Source organism: Arachis ipaensis, chromosome B10 (assembly GCF_059453495.1).
Source record: "Arachis ipaensis isolate K30076 ecotype BB chromosome B10, ASM5945349v1, whole genome shotgun sequence".
NCBI classification, from domain to species: domain Eukaryota; kingdom Viridiplantae; phylum Streptophyta; class Magnoliopsida; order Fabales; family Fabaceae; genus Arachis; species Arachis ipaensis.
The window spans coordinates 71,610,890-71,633,933 of record NC_142435.1 but is presented as its reverse complement, the minus strand read 5'-3'; the positions used below and the strand labels follow the sequence as shown (position 1 = coordinate 71,633,933).

Here is a 23,044-nt window from a genome sequence, read left to right as displayed (position 1 = left end):
TTCAAATTAGTGAAATGCTCTAAAAATTTTCTTTTAAAAAGAAAATGTTACTTCAACCAAGTGGTAAAATATGCAAAAAAATCAAACAAATATGCAATCAAACATGCAAATGCAACAATCAAACAAATAAAATAAAGAATTTGGTGTTGAGTCAAGAAATAACCAACCCATGGAGATCAGTATCGACCTCCCCACACTTAAAGATTGCACCGTCCTCGGTGCATGCTGAGATGTGCAAGTGGACGGGTTGTTCCAACTGATGCTTTACTTCAAGGATTGTGCAGATGGACTTGTTTGTCTTCCCTTTTAGAAGTTTCTCCCTTTTTTCGTCTTCGGTGGCCAGCCTGAAAGAAGAGAAAAAAAGAGGAACAGGAACCCAAAGAGATAGAATAAATAGAATATGGTTGGGTTATTGCCAAAGAATAAGGGTCTCAATTACATGGTAGCTACAACATGCAAGTGAGAAAAAAGTAGAAGTACATGGCAAATCAAGAGTGCAAAAATTTGCAAAAATAGGGAAGAGAGTGTGGGTAAGGAGAAATAATATAAATTCATGTCAATGTAAAAGTAATATAGGTATAAAAGGTTGGCATTGATATAAATAATATTACCTATCCAGAATAAAACAAGTCACTAAGCACCCAAAATAATTCAAGAGAAGATGCAACAGTTAAATAAGAAAACTTGAACACCAATAATAATTTTAAAAATATGCAATGAATGAAAGTATGTAAATAAATTAAATAAAATAGAATGAGAGGGAAAAAGGATGAGAAGAAGAAAAAGAAAGTGAGAAAGGAGAGAGAAGGAAGAAATTAGGATTAGAAGAGAAAAGATAAGAAAATTGGCACTAATCTGGATAGGTTGTGCGACGCTGGCAACGCGGTCACGTGGGTGACGCGGTCGCGTGGTGTGCGATAAGGTTGGGTGACGCGGTCGCGTGGTCGACGCGATCGCGCGGGTGGTCTTATTTCCAAAACGACGCGGACGCGTCGGTGATGCGTTCGCGTGGCTGGGCTTGTGCTACTAGCACGGGTCCAGCCCAATTCCAGCTCAACTTTCGGCCATACACCCTTTTTACGCCGATTTCAGCTCACGCGGCCGCGTGGGTCACGCGGTCGCGTGGGAGGCCATTATTCCCATATGACGCGGTCACGTCAGCGATGCGGTCGCGTGGTACGAATTGTGCCACTGGCACGCCTCCAGCGCTGCTCCTGCATAACTCTCTGTTCATTTTTATTTTTCTCCCCTCTCCTTGCGACGCGGACGCGTCGCTGAAGCGGTCGCGTCCCGTGCTCGCTTTTTTTTTTTGGATCATCTAAAAAAAATGCAGAATGCAGTGTTAATATGAATGTGATGCAAAACTCCAGGTTCAATATAATAAAATAAAACTCGAAAATAAATAAAACTAAATAAAAATAAAAAATGAACGATCATACCATGGTGGGTTGTCTCCCACCTAGCACTTTTAGTTAAAATCCTTAAGTTGGACATTTGGTGAGCTCCCTGTTATGGTGGCTTGTGCTTGAATTCATCCAGGAATCTCCACTAATGTTTGTATCTCCAGTAACCTCCGGGATCCCAAACAAGGCGCAGAAAGCCTTCAAGTAAGTTAAAGCAAGTGACCAGGCCCCAAGAGTGGTGATTGATAGAATGGATTCCGGGGTCCCAGACCTTGCCTTTGCACCCGTCTTTTGGTTGAGAAATATTGTTCCATCCGGGTGGCAAGCAGTCTGAATTCTCACGTAAGTGGCCAATCAACTTCCTAGACCCATTCAGTTGAGCTTTACACCAACCTTTGCATTTAAACTTAAAGCTTCCAACCATGATGAACCTTGCAGGATAATTCTTACCACTGACCATCTTCCTCTTATTCTTAATACCACAAAGAGCTCTAAGTTGACCATCCGTCTCCAGTAGCCCATATTCAAGTGGGATTAGAAAGCTAGGAGATATGAAATTTACTCACTTGAATGTTGTGAAGGATGATGGCAACTTAGGGGGAGGTATTTTTAATGAAATTGCAAGTTCTACTCCCTTGTGCTCTTCTCTGATAATTACCACCTCTTTGCAAGCTTCTTCAATTTCAACCTCTTCCTCTTGGTATCTTTCTTTCAATTCAATCCCCTCTTCATTGCTTTCCAAGGGCATGGGAGGTTGTGCTTCCTCTTCTTGAATCTCCATCTCTTGATTAACCTCTTCCAAGTCTTCAACTATGATATGCTTTGGAGGTTGTACACCCTCTTCAGCATCAATTTCAACCGTCTTGGAAGGAGGCTCTATATCTTGACTTTCCCATGGAGGTTCTGCATCTCCTAAGTCTTCAACCACTTCTTCTTCTTAAACAATGACCGCGTCTTCCACTTGTTCTAGTACGAATTCATTCTCTTTCTTGTCCACTGGGGTTTCTGGTATCTCCTTTATGCTACACTCTTCACTAGACTATCCACATGGAGCTGTGACTGATCCTTGTATATTTGAGCACCTAGAAGCCCATTGAATTAATGCTTGCCCCAGTTGTTGAGTGGTTGCCTGAAATCGATCCACTGTTACTGTTTCCTTGAAACGATCCTTTGTCTCTTGATGCACTCGGTTATCATAGGTAGGATCATAGTGCTCTTGGATTGATGGATATGGAGATGGCAGATATTGAGGTGGTGGTGGGATGGAGAGATCATTCTGTGATTGAAAAGGAAGTGTACTAGAGCTTGAGGGTTGATTGTTAAAGGTATTTGGTGGTCTAATTTGGGCGGCTAGAGCTCGTATAGTAGAGTTTAGATCAGTGAGTGCTCTCTCCATGGAGGTTTGGGGTGGATCTATGTATGGTTCATTTGGTTCATAAGGTGGTTGGTATGGTGGATGTGGGTTAGGGTCATATGGAGGTGAATGGCGGAAAGAGGCTTGTGAGTATGGCGGTCCCAAGTTGTGTTGAGGAGGTTCATAGGCATATGATGGTGGTTGTTGATAGTCCATTGGAGGTGGTTGTTACCATGAGGGTTGATTAAATCCTTGTGGCTCATCCCATCTTTGATTGTTCCAACCTTGATGCCTATTCTCATTGTAATTTCTTCTTCCTGCAACATAATTGTAACCAGACTCATAGCCAAAGGGGTGAGAGTTCATAGTAGCAAATAAAAAATTAAAAACAAAAATAAAAATAAATTTAAATTAAAAGGTTATTTAAATTTTGAATTTAAAAATTAAATTTTGAAATTTGAATTTTGAAATTTTGAAATTTGAATTTTGAATTTTGAAAATTTTTTAATTTGAGTTTTGAAAAAAAAAATTTTAAATTTAAATTTTTGAAATTTGATTTTTGAAATAAGATAAGATAAAATAAAAATTTTAAAATAAAAACCAATAACCTCTTAACTTAAGAAAAAGCGAAAATAAAAATAAAAACAAATAAACAAGCAAAAATAAAATATTTACAATAACCAATAATAAGGCACACATTTGCAATTCCCCGGCAACGGCGCCATTTTGACGTTAGGATTTTTTTTGCCAGTAAAGAATGTCATAAAAACAATCGCGTTGTAGATATAGTCTCTAAACCGACAAAAATCCCTTCGTACAAATGTTTTGGTTGTCACAAGTAACAAACCCCTTTGAAATTGATAACCGAGTATTCAAACCTTGGGTCGTCTTCTCAAGGAATTGCAGGGAAGTATGTTCTTATTATTGGTTATGAAGATTGTAAATTGGGGGTTTTGGAAGTTTGGGCAATGCGCACAGGTATATTTTCGAGCAATAAAAATAAATAAATAACTGTAAAATAAACTCTGGGCAAGGTATGAGAACCGGAAATCCTATCCTTGTTATCCTTATCAGATGTGATGAGAATTGGATTTTAATCCCACTTAGTTAAGTCAAGTGGACTAATTAGCTTGATTCTCAAGTCCTAGTCAACTCCTGTGGAGAGACTAGTGTTAGAGCAATCCTAGCTAAAGCAAAATCTGCCAATTTCAACCACTCCTGAGTTTGACAACTCAAGTGTTACCAATTACCTAACCAAAGCCAAAAGGAAGAAAATATCTAAATTAAATTAAAAGCAAAGCAATCTTAAATCTGAAATACCTCAAATAATATTAATTAAGAAAATCATAACATGAATGTAGCATAAGCCAAATAGGCAACATAACTAATATAAGCATTAAAGTATCTGAACGTAAGAGATAAATATAAAGTAAAAGAACGTTGAACCTGGGATTTGAGAGTCACTCTAAAACTAAGAGAAATCCTAAATCCTAATCCTAAAAGAGAGGAGAGAACCTCTCTCTCTAAAAACTACATCTACTCCTCAAATTGTGAATATGAGAGCCTCCTCATGAATGGATGCATTCCCCCACTTTATAGCCTCTAATCTGTGTTTTCTGGACCACAAACTGGGTCAAAAATTGTCAAGAATTCGCTGGGTTCGAATTTTGCCACGCTGGATTTCCGTCATTGCGATGCGGCCGCATGAATCACGCGGTCGCGTCAACTAGCGTCAAGGAAACTATAGCATATTATATATCAAATCGAAGCCCCAGACGTTAGCTTTCCAACACAACTGGAACCGCGTCGTTTGGACCTCTGTAGCTAAAGTTATAGCCGTTTGAGTGCAGAGAGGTCAGGCTGGACAGCTTAGCAATTTCTCCAACTTCTTGTATTCCTTCCACTTTTGCATGCTTTCTTCCCATTCTCCAAGCCATTCCTGCCCTATAATCTCTGAAAGCACTTAACACACATATCAAGGCATCTAATGGTGATAAGAGAGGATTAATAATAAGCAATTATAAGATCAAAGAAGCATGTTTTCAATCTAAACACATAATTAGGAAGGAAATATAAAACCATGCAAATAGTATGAATAAGTAGGTAAAGAGTTGATGAAATCCACTCAATTGAGTACAAGATAAACCATAAAATAGTGGTTTATCAGTTTAACAATCAAATATTCAAAACCTTTTTAAAAGAAATCAGTTAATTAACCATAAATCTAAACTTTTCTTCCAGATATAAGAATCTTAAAAGTTTCCTAATGGTATGAATGACCAACTTGTCCCAAGCATAGGTTCAGTTAAGTCTATGCTGTAAGAGTTTGATTTTTCATACTTAACTAGACTATAAACATAAAAGAAGTTACCTACGCGGTATAAATGATCATCTTGTTCCAAGCATAGGTTCATTAAGTCTATGCTGAACCAGTCAGATACTTTATACAGAACTAAACCTCAAACATACCAGCCACGGCCTCAGACCAAACAACTCAATCAACATCCAATCACCACAATCCAAATAATCAGTTACAAACACAAGTAATGAGGTTCAAACACAATCAAGAACAGTTACGTCAAGTATAGCAGTTAGCAATTAAACAAAGTTGTTCACATAGGAAAACCAATTAAAATATGAACAAACAAGTATGATGCATGTTTAGTCCTACTGCAGGTAATTAGCTCATTTGTCGGTTCCGACCCACTCCTGACGCAATCCGACCATCCAAGTCAGATAAGGCCTTCCTAGAACTTAATCCCAGATTAAGTACTGCATACCCTCTACCAAGTACTCTCGACTTGCAGGGCTGGTATTTGCTCAAATCTCAATATACCATAGGTATGCGAGTCAGGCCTCTACCAAGCATTCAGCTTGCAGGGCTGGTACATCTCTACCGCAGCCTGTCTGGAAAGCAACATCAGAATACGGGTGTCCCTGCATAATATTCACAAGCATCGTCCGAAGGCTCATAAGTCACATATAACCATTCTTTCCATCACTCATCAATCATCTTTATCATCTTTCCACAATCTTAATTCAAGCATCACAACATCACAGTGATCTCATTTAACAGTTCTCTATTTACATTGTAAGGTCAAGCACACAGCTATATATCTTTTAACTCCTTTTCTTTCCAACATGTATGAAAGTTTCTAAAACCTTTTTCATTACCATACTTACCTCCATACTTTCTATTGAACTTTTCCTTAGGTGTTTAATAAAGAGAATTAAAGAATTTTGGACTCAAAACTGCCTTCCCGAGGCTTTAGGAAAAACTTTCTTTTTATCAATATTTTATTATTAATGATAAAATAATATTATTAATAAAATAATATTTTATTTAACTTTCAAAAATTACATTTTGATCCCTGAACTTTTTGGAAATTGCATTCTAACCCCTAAACTTTTAATATTTGCACTTTAGCCCCTTCACTTCTTATTAATTAATTTTCAATCCCAAACTTTTTAATAATTACATTTTGATGCCAAAAACCATCAAAATAAACGTTTTCACATCATTCAAAAATGAAAAACACTTTTCTAAAAGTTCAACAAATTTCCACTTGATTTTCAGCTAGTTTTTCAATCTTTTCGGTAATCAATTTTTACCTGATTTTTACCAAACCAAAGAGCAATGTTTTAGCCATCGAATACAAATCAAATAAGAATCAAATGTTATCAATTTCATGGCTGGAAAGCCACGTTTTTCCAGCAGCAACAATAGAAACTTTAAAACCATCATAAACTTGATTTTCAAGCATTAAACAACAAGATTTCATGATCAAACCACCACACAAACACTCAAAATCAAGCCTCAAGTAACAATATCTGATTTAACACTTCAAGAATACAACCAATCATTGATTAATTCACCAAACCTTACCTCCTTTGCTGCTGCCAAAAGTTGAGCCAAAAACAAGCTTCCAAAAGTACTTTTACGCCTATTTTAACATCAAAAACAACTTTAGAACCATATGAACCATGAAGGCCGAAGCTTCATGATGGTGAAAAGAAGGTTTTTCTCACCTCAAGACAGCTAAAAATTAAGTTTTCTTAGAGCCTATGGTGATTGAACAAGAGATCCTAAGAGAAAACATGAACAAAACATCATCAGCTTGAGTTTCCACCATGGCTGAAACTTCAAGGAGGAGGAGGAGCAGTTATCATGCCTTGATTTACTCCATGAAAATTGATATAGAAATGAACAGGAGGAAGAGGTGATCATTTTGGTTGGATTAGATTTTTGATAGGGTTTTAGTTTGAGAAAGAACGGAGAAAGAAGCTTGAAGCTTTCATGGAAGTTCTCTTGGTTTCTCTAATGGAATTTTCGAATTTTGGCTTGTCTTGGAAGAAAAGATGATGGTAATGATGAGTCTAGGGACCCATGGGGTTAGGATAAGCATTATCCTAAAGTTTGGTGTAAAAATATCTCAAGAAAGGATAATTACTAAAGCTAGATGTATTAGAATACAAGCGTTTCTTACTTTTTCCTTAAGAAACCTTTTCTTGGAGAGCAAGAAAGGAAACATGTGGTGGCTAACTCTGGGAGAGCCACGTATCACAGGGTGCTAACTCATCAGAGTTTAATAATAAAATATAAGTTTGAAGATAATTACTAAAACTAGATACATCAGATTACATTACTAAAGGATAAGCATGAATGTTAATAGTATAAATGATACTAGTAACATGATAATTATGAGAATAAAAGATATATGATGAAGCATTAGCATTGCTAAGTTCATCTATGAATGCCGGTATTATCCATTACCGGTAGATTTCTAGCTCAGTTATTATATTCGTAAACATAGATCAACATTAACCACATTAGAGAAAATAATAATATAATATTCCAAATAAAATAATAATATATGAATATTATATTAATATAATTTTTCTCTCAAAAAACGAGACCGGCTCGTCACATAGAGACTAACCACAGAAATCAAAATTTTGAAATTTGGACCCGAAGTGGTCCAAAACTGCAACTTTTCGCGACGTGCCTGCTTAGATTAGGAAAGGTGTCTGGTGCAGTCAAGCTACTAACTCAGCAGCTTGATGACATAGCACCTGTGCAGTGGAGGTGCTTATATGTACTAAAATTCCTAAATATCCCATAAAAATTCCGTTTGATCCCGAAAAAATGTCGTTTCTTTGAGGCTAAAGGCTAGGCCATTACAGACTCTGCAGTGAGAGAAGCTTTTCATGCTTCCTCTCCAATGTTACAGAAGGAGATCCTTGAGTTTTAAACACAAGGTTGTCCTCATTCAGTTGAAGGACCAACTCTCCTCTGTCCATATCAATAACAGCTTTTGCTGTGGCTAGGAAGGGTCTTCCAAGGATGATGGATTCATCCTCATCCTTCCCAGTGTCTAGGATTATGAAATTAGTAGGGATGTATAGGCATTCAACCTTTACTAACACGTCCTCTACTAGTCCATAAGCCTGTTTTCTCGAGTTGTCTGCCATCTCTAATGAGATTCTGGCAGCTTGCACCTCAAAGATCCCAAGTTTCTCCATTACAGAGAGTGGCATAAGGTTAATGCCTGACCCCAGGTCACACAGAGCCTTCTCAAAGGTCATCGTGCCTATGGTACAGCGTATTAAGAATTTACTAGGATCCTGTTTCTTTTGAGGTAATTTCTGTCTATCCAATGCATTCAATTCATTGGTAAGCAAGGGAGGTTCATCTTCCCAAGTCTCATTACCAAATAATTTGGCATTCAGCTTCTTGATTGCACCAAGATACTTAGCAACTTGCTCTTCAGTAATGTCTTCATCCTCTTCAGAGAAAGAATACTCATCAAAGCTCATGAAGGGTAGAAGCAAGTTGAATGGAATCTCTATGGTCTCTGTATGAGCCTCAGATTCCTTTGGTTCCTCAAAGGGAAACTCCTTATTGGTCAGTGAACGTCCCAAGAGGTCTTCCTCACTAGGATTTATGTTCTTCCCTCCCCCTCTCTGGGTTCGGCCACACCAATTAAGGTTATGGCCTTGCACTCTCTTTTTGGATTCTCTTCTGTATTGCTTGGGAGAGTACTAGAAGGAGTTTCAGTGACCCTTTTACTCAGCTGGCCCACTTGTTCTTCCAAATTTCTAATGGAGGACCTTGTTTCATTCATGAAACTTAGAGTGGCCTTAGATATATCAGAGACTATATTTGCTAACCTAGATGGATTCTGCTCAGAGTTCTCTGTCTGTTGCTGAGAGGATGAAAGAAAAGGCTTGCTATTGCTAAACCTGTTTCTTCCACCATTATTAAAGCCTTGTTGAGGCTTTTGTTGATCCTTCCATGAGAAATTTGGATGATTTCTCCATGAGGGATTATAGGTGTTTCCATAGGGTTCACCCATGTAATTTACCTCTACTATTGCAGGGTTCTCAGGATCATAAGCTTCTTCTTCAGAAGATGCCTCTTTAGTACTGTTGGATCCAGCTTGCAATCCATTCAGACTCTGAGAAATAATATTGACTTGCTGAGTCAATATTTTATTCTGAGCCAATATGGCATTCAGAGTATCAATTTCAAGAACTCCCTTTCTCTGAGGCGTTCCATTACTCACAGGATTCCTTTCAGAAGTGTACATGAACTGGTTATTTGTAACCACGTCAATGAGTTCCTGAGCTTCTGCAGGCATTTTCTTTAGGTGAATAGATCCACTTGCAGAATGGTCCAATGACATCTTTGATAATTCAGACAAACCATCATAGAATATATCTAGGATGGTCCATTCTGAAAGCATGTCAGAAGGACACTTTTTGGTCAGTTGCTTGTATCTCTCCCAAGCTTCATAGAGGGATTCACCTTCTTTCTGTTTGAAGGATTGAACATCCACTCTAAGCTTGCTAACTTTTGAGGAGGAAAAAACTTGGCTAAGAAATCTGTGACCAGTTTATCCTAAGAGTTCAGGCTATCTTTAGGTTGAGAGTCCAACCATATTCTAGCTCTGTCTCTTACAGCAAATGGGAAAAGCATAAGCCTGTAGACCTCGGGATCAACCCCACTGGTCTTAACAGTATCACAGATCTGCAAGAATTCGGTTAAAAACTGAAAAGGATCTTCTGATGGAAGTCCATGAAACTTGCAATTCTGTTGCATTAGAGAAACTAATTGAGGCTTTAGCTCAAAGTTGTTTGCTCCAATGGCAGGGATTGAGATGCTTCTTCTATGTAAGTTAGAATTTGGTGCAGTGAAGTCACCAAGCATCTTCCTTGCACCTCTACCATTGTTATTGGTTTCGGCCATCTCTACTTCTTTTTCGAAAATTTCAGTTAGGTCCTCTCCGGAGTTTTGTGCTTTAGCTTCTTTTAGTTTCCTCTTAAGAGTCCTTTCAGGTTCAGGATCAGCTTCAACAAGAATGTTCTTATCCTTGCTCCTGCTCATGTGAAAAATAAGAGAATAGAAAATATGGAATCCTCTATGTCACAGTATAGAGATTCCTTTATGTGAGTAGAAGAAGAGGAGAATAGAAGAAGGAGAAGAGAAAAATTCAAAAATTAATTAAAATAAAATAAAAATATTTTTGTTTTTAATTTAAAATTAAAGTTAAAATTCAAAAATTAAGAGAAGGAGTAAATTAAAATTAAAAATTAAAATATTTAGTTAATTAAAACAAATTTTGAAAAAGGGGTTAGTAATTTTCGAAAATTAGAGAGAGAAAATTAGTTAGGTAGTTTTGAAAAAGATAAGAATCAAATAAAAAGATAGGATTAATTGAAAAAGATTTGAAAATCAATTTTGAAAAGATAAGAGGTTAGAAAAGATTTTGAAATTGATTTTGAAATAGATGTGATTGAAATTTATTTTGAAAAAGAAATTTAAAAAGATTTGATTTTGAAAATTAAAGTTGATTACTTGAGTAACAAGAAACAAAAAGATATGATTTTAAAATTTAAAGATTGAACCTTTCTTACTAGGCAAGTAACAAACTTAAAATTTTTTAATCAATTTTGAAAATATGAAAGAAAAAATGAAAAAGATTTGATTTTTGAAAAAGATTTGAAAAAGATAGAATTTTTAAATTGAAAATTTGATTTGACTCATAAGAAACAACTAAATTTTAAAAAGTTTTAAAAAAGTCAACTCAAATTTTCGAAAATTTATGAGCGAAATAAGGGAAAGATAATTTTTTTATTTTTGAGTTTTTAATTAAGAAAGAGAAAAACAACAAAAAGACTCAAAACATAAAAATTATGAATCAAAACACATGATGCATGCAAGAACACTTTGAATGTCAAGATGAACACCAAGAACACTTTGAAGATCAAGATGAACACCAAGAACTTATTTTTGAAAACTTTTAAGAAAAGAAATACATGCAAGACACCAAACTTAGAAATTTTCAATGTTTAGACACTAATAAATTGAAAATGCATATGAAAAACAAGAAAAGACACAAAACATAAAAATGCAAAGATCAAACAAAGGAGATCATCAAGAACAACTTGAAGATCATGAAGAACATATGATGAATTTTCGAAAATTAAAGAAAATTATAAAAGCATGCAATTGACACCAAACTTAAAAATTGACACAAGATTCAAACAAGAAACATCAATTTTTTTTTTGGTTTTTATGGTAAATTTTTTGGTATTTTTCGAAAATTAATTTTGAAAAAGAAAATAAGGATTTCAAAATTTGCTGAGAATTACAGGAATCATGCAATATTAGTCTAAAGCTCCGGTCCAGGAATTAGATATGGCTTACTAGCCAGCAAAGCTTTCAGTAAAAGCTACAGTCCAAAACACTAGACATGGCCAATGGCCAGCCAAGCTTTAGCAGATCATTACATACAAAAGCTAAATTGCTGAGAAAGACAAAGAAGCTCTTCTCTAATGATAGTTGAAACCTCGGTCCAAAGGATTAGACATGGCTTTACAGCTAGCCAGACTTCAACAGATCATCATGAAACTCTAGAATTCATTCTTAAAAATTCTGAAGAACATAGAATAATTTAATTTTAAAAAATTTTTTTTGAAAATTTTTTGATAATAAAAAGAATAAAAACAAAAACTTAAAATTAAAATAAAATTACCTAATCTGAGCAACAAGATGAACCGTCAGTTGTCCAAACTCGAACAATCCCCGGCAACGGCGCCAAAAACTTGGTGCACGAAATCGTGATCGTTCATTCCTTGGTAACGGCGTCAAAAACCTTATATGACGTTCATAATCTTAACTCTTTGTCACAACTTCGTACAACTAACCAGCAAGTGCACTGGGTCGTCCAAGTAATAAACCTTACGTGATTAAGGGTCGATCCCACGGAGGTTGTCGGCTTGAAGCAAGCTATGGTCACCTTGTAAATCTCAGTCAGGCGGATTGAAATGGTTATGGTGAATTGATAATTAAAATATAATTAAAATATAAATTAGGATAGAGATACTTATGCAATTCATTGGTGAGAATTTTAGATAAGCATATAGAGATGCCTTTGTTCCTTCTGAACCTCTGCTTTCCTACTGCTTTCATCCAATCATTCATACTCCTTTCCATGGCAAGCTTATGTTGGGCATCACCGTTGTCAATGGCTACATCCCGTCCTCTTAGTGAAAATGGTCCAAAATGCACTGTCACCGCACGACTAATCATCTGTCGATTCTCGATCATACTGGAATAGGATTCAGTAATCCTTTTGCGTCTGTCACTACGCCCAGCACTCGCGAGTTTGAAGCTCGTCACAGCCATCCCTTCCCAGATCCTACTCGGAATACCATAGACAAGGTTTAGACTCTCCGGATCTCAAGAATGGCCGCCAATAATTCTAGCCTATACCACGAAGACTCGGATCTCATGGAATGGAAGGCTCGGTTGTTAGGCAAGGCAACCATGTGTCATGAACCAGGAGGCTAAGAGATGCGCACTCAAGCTATTTCAAGTAGAACGGAAGTGGTTGCCAGGCACGCGTTCATAGGTGAGAATGATGATGAGTGTCATGGATCATCACATTCTTCAGGTTGAAGAACGAGTGTATATCTTAGAGAAGAAATAGGCTTGAGTTGAATAGAAAAACAATAGTACTTTGCATTAATTCATGAGGAAGAGTGATGCATTCGCATATTTGCTATATTAGCTAGTCAGTTTAGTTAGTTTTAGCTTAGTTTCATTCATTATCTTTGAAATAAACTAGCAATTTTATGAGTTTTACCTCCTTGCATTAAAACACCAAGAACTAGGTAAAACTGTTGGTCAAATTCATGCAAATATTCAAGGAGTTTATAAACAAGTTGATGTGAATGATTCCCTTGAAATTTTTGCATAAGATGGCAAGACTTTGAGGAAGTTTCTTTGGTTTATGATAGGTGAAGCAAGAAGGCAATGGATTGAGAATTGGAGCAAGAAGCCTTGAGAATACATCAAGCTTGGCAAGGAAGCAGAGGACTTGCACATTGCCAACTTGGGTTACTACTAGCGTGTTTGGTGATAACGCCAGCAGCCCTGGAAAGTTATTCCGGGAAGGGTTGCACGTTGCCAACTTGCACTACTACTTGAGTGCTTGGCAACAACGCCAAGAAGCAAAATTTGGCAAGAAGGATGAAGACTCATGCACGTTGCCAACGCCAAGAACAAGAGACGTGTTCCAAGGCAACGCAGCAAGCCTTGGATCTCCACCCATCGAGCACGTTGCCAACGCCAAGCTCCATTGGCGTGTTTGGTAACAACTCAAGGCAGCTTGGATGATGCCTCTCCAACTTAAGCACTTTGCCAAAATTGGGAAACATAGGCATGTTCAATGACAACGCCAAGCAGCAAGCATGGAGCCTTGAGGAAGGCTCGAGCACGTTGCCAACGCCAGGATACATAGGCGTGTTCATTGGCAACGCACCATACAATCAAGCAAAGCAACCCTGGGAAGTGATCCTGCACGTTGCCAACTCCAAGAAGAGTTGCAGTGTTTTGTGGCAACGCCAACCAAGGAGGCTGTCTAGGAAAGGAAGCCAGCGTTGCCAACGCTGAAGTGCATGGGCGTTATCCAAGGCAACGTAGCAAACAAGCTTGGAGAGCAACCCTCCCTCACTCGAGCATGTTGCCAATGCCAAGCTCTATAGGCGTGTTCCAAGGCAACGTGACAAGCAAAGTTGAAGGCTAGAAAGCAGCCCTGGAGGGAAGCAACAAGCACGTTGCCAACGTGCCAACAAGGGGGCGTGTTTGAGGACAACGCCAGCCCCATGTTTCAGCCTTAGGGGGCTTGGCACGTTGCCAACTTGGGAAGAGAGGGGCGTGTTCAGCAACAACTTCAATAAACTTGGCAGCCTGACCTTACCTTCTTTGAGGAAGCATAACTTGAGATAGAAAAATCCAATTAAGATGATTCCAAGTGCATTAGAAAGAAGACATTCTGAGATTTCCAATGATATATGATAGTCTATATTGAAGCAGAGGATTGATACTCAAATTCTGGGCAACATTAAGCATGAAAGTAGAGTCAAGAAGAAGAAAACCAAGTTGTTAGCAACAACTTGGGCTAACAACGCCCAGCACCAAGCCACCAGCTCAGGAAAATCACAAGCACGTTGCCAACGTGCTACAACACTGGCGTGTTTGCCAGTAACGCCCCTCAATGGGCCAGCAACATTATGAATGAGCTCCTTCTCCCCTGTTTAACAACACTTCTTCAATTGAACCAGGAATTCAACAAAGAGAAAGCCCACATTACTAGCCCAAATTAAAGATCTCTGAAGGAGTTTTAGGAGTAGTATAAATAGAGAAGAGTTTGATACTTTAGAGGACTTTTGCTTTTGAACTTGTTGTTAGACTTTTGACACTTAGACATTTTTCTATTACACTAGCAATTTCTATTCTCTGCTTTTTCTCACCGGTTTTCTATTTTGTTTTTCTTGCAACTTTGAATTACAGTTTTAAGAATTTCTTCTTCTTCTCCTTCATTCTTCTCTAAACCTAGTTTAATTTTCATCTATTGCAATTGTTGTTGAAATTGGAGCTATGATTCACTAAACCCTACTTTCATTAGGGGGAAGAGCTCTGCTTGTTTGAATGAATTGATAATTCTTCTTCTCCTTCTTAATTCAAGTGGTTAATCCAAGAGGAAACTCTTGTTCTTCAAAGATTCAATCACCATCGAGAGAGGGATTAATCTATATAAATTATGTGGTGAATTTGAGAAAGGAGTCACATAATTCAGTTTAGAGTTCATCCTTTCATGATTTCCTTGATCAACACACTTTGGTTGGTATGTGAGATGTAACCTTCCTTAGTTGAGATTCTGGAAGTTGTGTGGCTTTTGGTTTAGAAATTGAACTTCATCTCTTCTCATGAACAATTAGATCACGAGAGTAGCAATTGGTTGTGTTGAGAGAAGTTGAGTTACCAAGAGATTGGGACTCAATTACCCACAATTTGCCATGGATCTATACCCATGATTGAGAAGGGATTGATCAACATCAATTCATGAGAATTTGCATCTCTGATCCCTAATGATCTTCTCCATCATCAATTTTCATTTCTTTTGCTCTTTAGTTGTTTGAATACCCATTACCCAATTCCCTTCTACATTCTTGCAATTCATTATTCTTGTCATTTACATTCTGTTTCTGTATTTCTTGCTATTTACTCTTATGCTCTTTAAAATTCTGCAATCTTTACTTTCTTGCAATTTATCTTTAATGTCATTTATGTTTCTTGCATTTTAAGTTTCAGTTATTTACTTTCATCTTCTTTCCCTCTTCTAGTTCTTTAAATTTCATGCCATTTAAATTTTTGCAATTATGTTCAAAAATCACAAATCTCATGAAATCAAAACCATGTTTGCTTGACTAAATCTACCATTTAACTAAAGTTGCTTAATCTACCAATCTCCGTGGGATCGACCTCACTCTTAGTGAGTTTTATTACTTGATACGACCCGGTATACTTGCCGGTAATTACGTGAAATTAATTTTTTACGTATCAAGTTTTTGGCGCCGTTGCCGGGGATTGAATTAGATTGACAATGATTAAGTGAAGTGAAGATCTAGATCTAGCACTTTTTATTTTTGTTCTTTAACATTTAACTAACACACTAACTGTTTAAATTTTTGCTTAAGCCAACTAACATTTCACTTCAGCCATGGATTGAAGTGTTATTCCTTTCTGGTGTTGTGTGATTCTTATGCTTTGGTTGCATGTCAGGTACAAGGAGAACAATACCCACTTTTTGTGAACAAGACGAAAGAACCCTCAGAAGATTAAGAAGAGCTGAAAGAGGAAAAAACATAATTGGTGAGGAGGATTCAGAAGGAGAAGACCAAGTCATGGAGGGAAATTCACATAACCATGCTGAGGGAGCTACCAACACTAACAATCCAGAGGGAGTTGCCAACAATAACAACCCACCTCAAAGGAGAGTTCTGGCTTCTTACACTCTCCCAAATCCAAGACACTGTGGGAGCAGTATACTCGCCCCCAATGTTCATGCAAACAATTTTGAATTAAAGCCTCAACTCATCACCCTTGTGCAGAACAATTGCTCCTATGGAGGAGGCCCCCTTGAGGACCCAAATCAACACCTATCTGTCTTCCTAAGAATTTTTGAAACTGTCAAGACAAATGGTGTGCATCCAGATGTTTACAAGCTGCTATTATTCCCATTTTCTTTGAGGGATAAGGCATTTCAATGGCTAGAGACATTTCCCAAAGAAAGTATCAACACTTGGGATGATCTGGTGAATAAATTCCTATCCAAGTTCTATCCACCTCAGAGGATCATCAGGTTGAAAACATAGGTGCAAACGTTCACTCAAATGGATGGGGAAATATTGTATGAAGCATGGGAAAGATACAAAACCTTGATTAGAAAATGTCCACCTGAGATGTTCAGTGAATGGGATAAACTTCAAAATTTCTATGAAGAGTTGACTGAAAAATCTCAAGAATCTTTGGATTACTCTGCAGGAGGCTCACTACAATTGATGAATACAGCCGAAGAAGCTCAGAATCTCATAGACATGGTGACAAATAACCAATACTTCTTTGCTCATCAGAGGCAACGCCAACCCGTTCAAAAGAAGGGTGTGTTGGAACTAGAAGGAGTGGATACTATCTTGGCACAGAACAAGTTGATGCACCAACAAATCCAGCAACAAATGGAAATGATGGCTAAGAGAATAGATGGCCTCCAACTAGCTTCAGTGAGTACAACAAATCAGGCTTCAATTGAATGGGGTCAAAATGAAGCAGGCAATGTTGAGCAACAACAAGAACAAGTTCAATACATGTAAAACACCTCAAGTTCATTTCAAAATGACTTTCATGGTGGCACATACAACTCATCCTGGAGGAACCACCCCAACCTGAGATGTGGTGATAATCAAAACCAGTGGCAGAAGAACAACTCCAACCATTCCCGCAACACACACAACCAAAACCACTCATCCAACAACACTAACCAATACAAGAAACCACAAAACACATATCAACCACCTCACCACAATCCACAAACTAATCAAAATAGCATTTCCGCACTAACATCTAACCCCCAAAATTACCACACAACCCCTACAAACAACTTCCAGCAACCACATTCCACCCCATCATACCACCAATTGACCATCATGAAAGTAGACTTTCAAGTCTTGAGGTAGCCCTACAAGCAATTGCTCAGTCCACTCAAAGCTTGATCAAAGTGCAAGAAAGAAATGAAGCTACCATGAAGAGCCTTGAACGGCAAGTGGGACAACTGGCTAAACAAGCTGAACGGCCAACCAATATCCTCCCAAGTCACACAGTTCCCAACCCAAGAGAAGAATGCAAAGCTCTTCAGTTGAGAAGTGGCAAAGTAATTGGAGAAAGTCCTAACAAGGAAGCAACAAAAATCAAAGAGCAAGGCACATCAAGCAAGCAAGATGAAGACAAGATAGCAACACCTCAAGAAGGCAAAGAAGATGAAAAGCCACAAAGCAAGACACCCACTCCAGACAAACACCCCAATAACAAGGAAAGTGTGAACCGACAACAGGAGAACAAAAATGAAGGAGTGAAAGCCTATGTACCCAAGCTTCCATATCCAACCAGGATACACAAAGTGACGAAAGATCAACAATTCCCAAGGTTCTTGGAAATCTTTAAGAAACTTGAAATCAACATCCCATTGGCGGAGGCCTTGGAACAAATGCCACTATATGCAAAGTTTCTTAAAGAATTAATCACCAAGAAGAGAAGTTGGCAAGAGAAAGAAACAGTGATTCTCACTCAAGAGTGTAGTGCCATTATTCAAAGGGGACTACCACCAAAACTCATAGATCCAGGCAGCTTCCTCATACCATGCACAATTGGGAGTATAGCCATTGACAAATCACTCTGTGACCTAGGAGCAAGCATTAACTTAATGCCCCTTACCATGATGAAGAAAATGATGATAGAAGAGTTGAAACCCATAAGGATGTCACTCCAACTTGCGACAGATCTATCAAAATACCAAATGGTGTAGTTGAGAACCTCTTGGTGAAAGTGGGGAACTTCATATTCCCAGCTGATTTTGTGGTCCTAGATATGGACGAAGAGGGGAGCAACTCAGTTATCCTTGGAAGACCCTTTTTAGCTACAGCTAGAACAATCATTGATGTGGAAAAGGGAGAGATGATTTTCAGAGTACGTGATGAGCAAATGACCATAAATGTCTTTAAAGTAGTGCAACACCCCGTTGAGACAGAGAGTTGCATGAGAATTGATGTAGTGGATTCTTTGGTTGAAGAAGTACTTGAACTAAACCATCAAGTGAAACAGGAGGAAGTCCAGGACATCCAAGAACAAGAAGAGAACAAATTGGAAACTCCAGAGGAACCAAGTGAAGCTAAGAAAGAAGAGGCACCACAACAAGAGTTGAAACCACTACCCTCTCATCTTAAATATGCATTTCTTAGTGAAAAGGACAGCTTCCCAGTGATCATCAATTCTACATTGAGTGCTGAGGAAGAAGAAAAGCTACTTGTAGTTTTGAGAGCTCACAAAGAAGCATTGGGATGGACCATTGATGACTTGAAAGGCATAAGCCCTGCCATATGCATGCACAAAATACTCTTGGAGGAAAATTCTAAACCAGTAGTACAACCTCAGAGAAGATTGAATCCCATAATGAAAGAGGTGGTCCAAAAAGAAGTACTGAAGCTATGTAAAGCTGGGATTATTTACCCCATCTCTGACAGTCCATGGGTTAGCCCAGTTCAAGTAGTACCCAAGAAAGGTGGGATGACTGTCATTGTCAATGAGAAGAATGAGCTTATTCCAACAAGAACAGTGACTGGATGGAGGATGTGCATTGACTATAGGAGGCTGAATGATGCCACACAAAAGGACCATTTTCCCCTTCCTTTCATTGACCAGATGCTGGAAAGGCTGGCTGGCCATGCCTATTACTGTTTCCTTGACGGATACTCTGGATATAACCAAATCGTAGTTGACCCCATGGATCAAGAGAAGACCTCCTTTACCTGCCCTTTTGGAGTCTTTGCTTACAGGAGAATGCCATTCGGACTGTGTAATGCCCCAGCTACCTTTCAGAGATGCATGCTATCAATTTTCTCAGACATGGTAAAAAAATTTATTCAAGTCTTTATGGATGATTTCTCTGTCTTTGGTGATTCTTTCAATACTTGCTTGCATCATCTTACCTTAGTCTTGAAGAGATGCCAAGAAACCAATTTGGTTTTAAACTGGGAGAAATGCCATTTCATGGTACCCGAAGGCATTGTTCTTAGTCACAAAATTTCAAGAGAGGGTATAGAGGTTGACAAGGCAAAAGTAGAAATTATAGAAAAACTTCTTTTACCAACTAGTGTGAAAGCTGTTAGAAGCTTCTTAGGGCATGCTGGATTCTATAGAAGATTCATCAAAGATTTTTCCAAAATAGCAAAGCCACTAAGCAATTTGCTGGTGGTAAACAACCGTTTCCTCTTTGATGATGAATGTAAACATGCCTTTGAAACTCTAAAAGCTAAGCTCACCACAACACCAATCATCACACCCCCAAGTTAGGGATTGCCTTTTGAACACATGTGTGATGCAAGTGACCTTGCAATTGGTGCTGTATTGGGGCAGAGGAAGGAAAAGAAGCTTCATGTTATCTACTATGCAAGTAAAGTGTTGAATAAAACTCAAAGAAATTACACTACAACAGAGAAAGAGTTGCTAGTTGTGGTATATGCTTTCGATAAGTTTAGACAATATTTGATTGGATCTAAAGTTTTAGTATATACTGACCATGCTGCTCTTAAGTATCTTATGTCAAAACAGGATGCCAAACCAAGGCTAATCAGATGGGTACTGCTCCTACAAGAGTTTGACATTGAGATAAAGGATAGGAAAGGTAGTAATCAAGTTGCTGACCATCTATCAAGGGTGCCACAAGATGCATGTCAAGATAATCTGCAATCAATAAATGAAGAATTTCCAGATGAGCATCTCTTGCAAATTCAACATATCCCTTGGTTCGCAGACATGGCCAACTACAAGGCAGGAAGGATCATCCCACAAGAATACACAAAACAACAAGTCAAGAAGTTGTTACATGAGGCAAGGTTCTTCTTCTGGGATGAACCATTTCTATTCAAAAGATGCCCAGATGGAATGATAAGAAGGTGTGTACCGGAGGTTGAGATGAAGGACATACTATGGCATTGTCACAACTCAAGCTATGGTGGCCATTTTGGAGCTGAAAGAACTGCTGCAAAAGTGCTTCAAAGTGGCTTCTACTGGCCTTCCATCTTCAAGGATGCTAGAGACTTTGTGAGCCATCACAATGAATGTCAAAGAACAGGAGGTTTGACAAGGAAAAATGAGATGACTCAGAAGTTTATTTTGGAAGTGGAGCTCTTTGATTTGTGGGGAATAGACTTCATGGGACCCTTTCCTCCATCCTACACATTCAAATACATTTTGGTGGCAGTGGAGTATGTTTCAAAATGGGTAGAAGCAATAGTCACCACCACATGTGATACCAACGTGGTGTTGCAATTCCTAAAGAGAAACATCTTCACAAGATTTGGAGTACCCAAGGGACTTATAAGTGATGGAGGAAGCCACTTCTGTAACAAGCAATTAAATTCTCTACTCCACAAATATGGAGTTACTCATAAAGTGGCCACACCTTATCACCCACAGACAAATGGGCAAGCTGAACTTGCTAACAGAGAGCTAAAGAGGATCCTGGAGAAAACTGTGGGAGCAACAAGAAAGGATTGGGTTAGGAAGCTGGATGATGCACTTTGGGCATACAGAACAGCATTCAAAACGCCCATAGGAAAATCTCCATTTCAGCTGGTGTATGGGAAAGCATGCCATCTCCCTGTGGAGCTTGAACACAAGGCCTTTTGGGCCACCAAACTTTTGAATTTAGATGCTCAAGCAGCAGGAGAAAAGAGGTTACTACAACTCAATGAATTAGAAGAATTCAGATTGGAGGCATATGAAAATGCCAGAATATACAAAGAAAGAGCAAAAAGGTGGCATGACAAGAGGATCTCCCAAAGAACATTCGAACCAGGCTAAAAAGTGTTGCTATTCAACTCAAGACTGAAGATTTTCCCTGGAAAGCTCAGGTCTAGATGGACTGGTCCATACACCATCACCAAAGTATCCCCTCATGGCTATATGGAATTACTTGATGAAGCTTCAAAACAGACTTTCACAGCTAATGGGCATAGGGTGAAACTTTATCTTGGTGGTCCCTGGAGCAAGGAAGAAAATGTACACTTACTAACATGAGCAAAAGAGCTGCAATGTCAAGCTAAGGACGATAAACAAGCACTTCATGGGAGGCAACCCATGCATAGGAGTCTTTTATTTTCATGCTTTAGTAATAATAAAGAGTGAACTAGCATATAGTGTATGCAAGGAACTAAGTTTGGTGTGGCCAATCTTGAAATAATTGCAAAATTTTCTTTTTACAACACTTAGTCACAAACTAAGTTTGGTGTCCATACATACACGAAAATGCTAGACCATGGAGCAACAGTATATTTATTTCTTTTAGTGAAAAAAAAAAGTATACGTCCAAATACAAGAAATTCTAACACCTTTGTATTCTTGTTGCAGGGAAGTGAAAGAAAGAAGTGATGGGAGAATTTTGAAGGAGGGATCACGGACACACACAAAAGAAAGGAGGAGTCACATGCACCTTGGATTTTGTACATCCATATATACCTTGGATTGTGTGCATTGAGGAAAACACCTTAGCATGCATTAGGCAAAGAAGATTCATTTTCCCCATGCCTTGACCGAACCTTCAAAACCATTCCCCCATCATAAATATCACTTTAACCACTCCAACCACAATCATCAAACCTCACTTTACCCTCATTTATATACCATTCTCCATCACCCCATTTCATCAACTCACCTCAGCCGAAATCACACTCAACTTTTAAATCTTCCTTGCTTTGCAGACTTTAGCCTTGATCCTATGTTTTGCTTAACGAAATTTAGAATGCACAATTTCCCCAACCCACCCAAACCAACCTCTTCTTCACCCCCTCTCACAATCACTTTCAAGCTTGTATTCCTTATCTTGTCACCATATCCATCCACACCCCCTTCATAAATATTTTCTTTATGCTTGAAGACAAGCATTCTTCTAAGTTTGGTGTTGGAAGATTTGACCCTTGTGCAATTCAATTTCAATAGCCTCATCATCAAGAGCTAGGAAGGACAAGCAACCCGTAGAAGGTGAAGAACAAAACACCTTTGATCGAAGAAGATTCAAATCCAAACACAATGAGCGCATCTTTAGTTGGATGTAGACGTTGTCCCGGAGTTACCTTTCAAGCTAAGAAAGGAGGAATACTCTGAGATACAAAAAATAATTAGGAAGAGGGGATGGGAGCTTCTCTGTAACCAACCTCAAGAAGTGAGCATGCTTCTCATCCATGAGTTTTACACCAATGTGATAAGAGAATTTGATGATGAAGAGCCATACATGAGCTATGTAAGAGGGGTGACTGTTGACTTTAGTCCAAATGCCATCAACAGGGTGCTAAAGGTCAAACTAAAACGGTTCAAACAAGCTAGCTATAAGAAAAGAGTTGAAAATGATCCAAGGTATGTAGATGTGTTAGGTGACCTGTGCAAAGTAGGCACGGATTGGGTGTTAGATTCACAAGGACAACCACTCAAACTCAGAAGAGGTGATCTCATACCTCAAGCAAAAGAATGGCATGACATAGTGAGGAGATCATTGATCTCTACTTCAAATAATTCCGAAGTAACAGTGAATAGAGCAATAATGATCCACTGCATAATGAAAGGAGGGGAGATCAATGTTGGAGAAATTATAGCCAAGAACATCATTGACAT

The 23,044-nt window shown here is 38.3% G+C and overlaps 1 protein-coding gene and 1 non-coding gene across 2 annotated transcripts; both read left to right on the top strand.

The window, feature by feature from the left end:
• The first annotated feature begins 9,497 nt into the window (after positions 1-9,497).
• Positions 9,498-9,605, top strand: LOC148580383 (small nucleolar RNA R71). Its single transcript, XR_015895521.1, has one exon. It is a non-coding gene; the product is annotated as a small nucleolar RNA R71 (small nucleolar RNA).
• A 7,800-nt stretch (positions 9,606-17,405) lies between these two features.
• LOC148580382 (uncharacterized) lies at positions 17,406-21,795 on the top strand. Its single transcript, XM_088492095.1, has 4 exons — positions 17,406-18,003; positions 18,105-18,685; positions 19,988-20,780; positions 21,788-21,795. The coding sequence occupies exons 1-4, from the start codon at positions 17,406-17,408 to the stop codon at positions 21,793-21,795; spliced, it is 1,980 nt and encodes a 659-aa protein (XP_088348221.1).
• Positions 21,796-23,044: the final 1,249 nt, after the last annotated feature.

Excerpts from the sequence above, each read along its gene's own strand:
- LOC148580382 (XM_088492095.1), top strand. The coding sequence starts at position 17,406 with ATGAAGAGCCTTGAACGGCAAGTGGGACAACTGGCTAAACAAGCTGAA. Across the intron at positions 18,004-18,104 it reads ACCAAAACTCATAGATCCAG|AAAATGATGATAGAAGAGTT; the intron begins GCAGCTTCCTCA and ends ACCATGATGAAG. Across the intron at positions 18,686-19,987 it reads AGGAAGAAGAAAAGCTACTT|GATGCCAAACCAAGGCTAAT; the intron begins GTAGTTTTGAGA and ends ATGTCAAAACAG.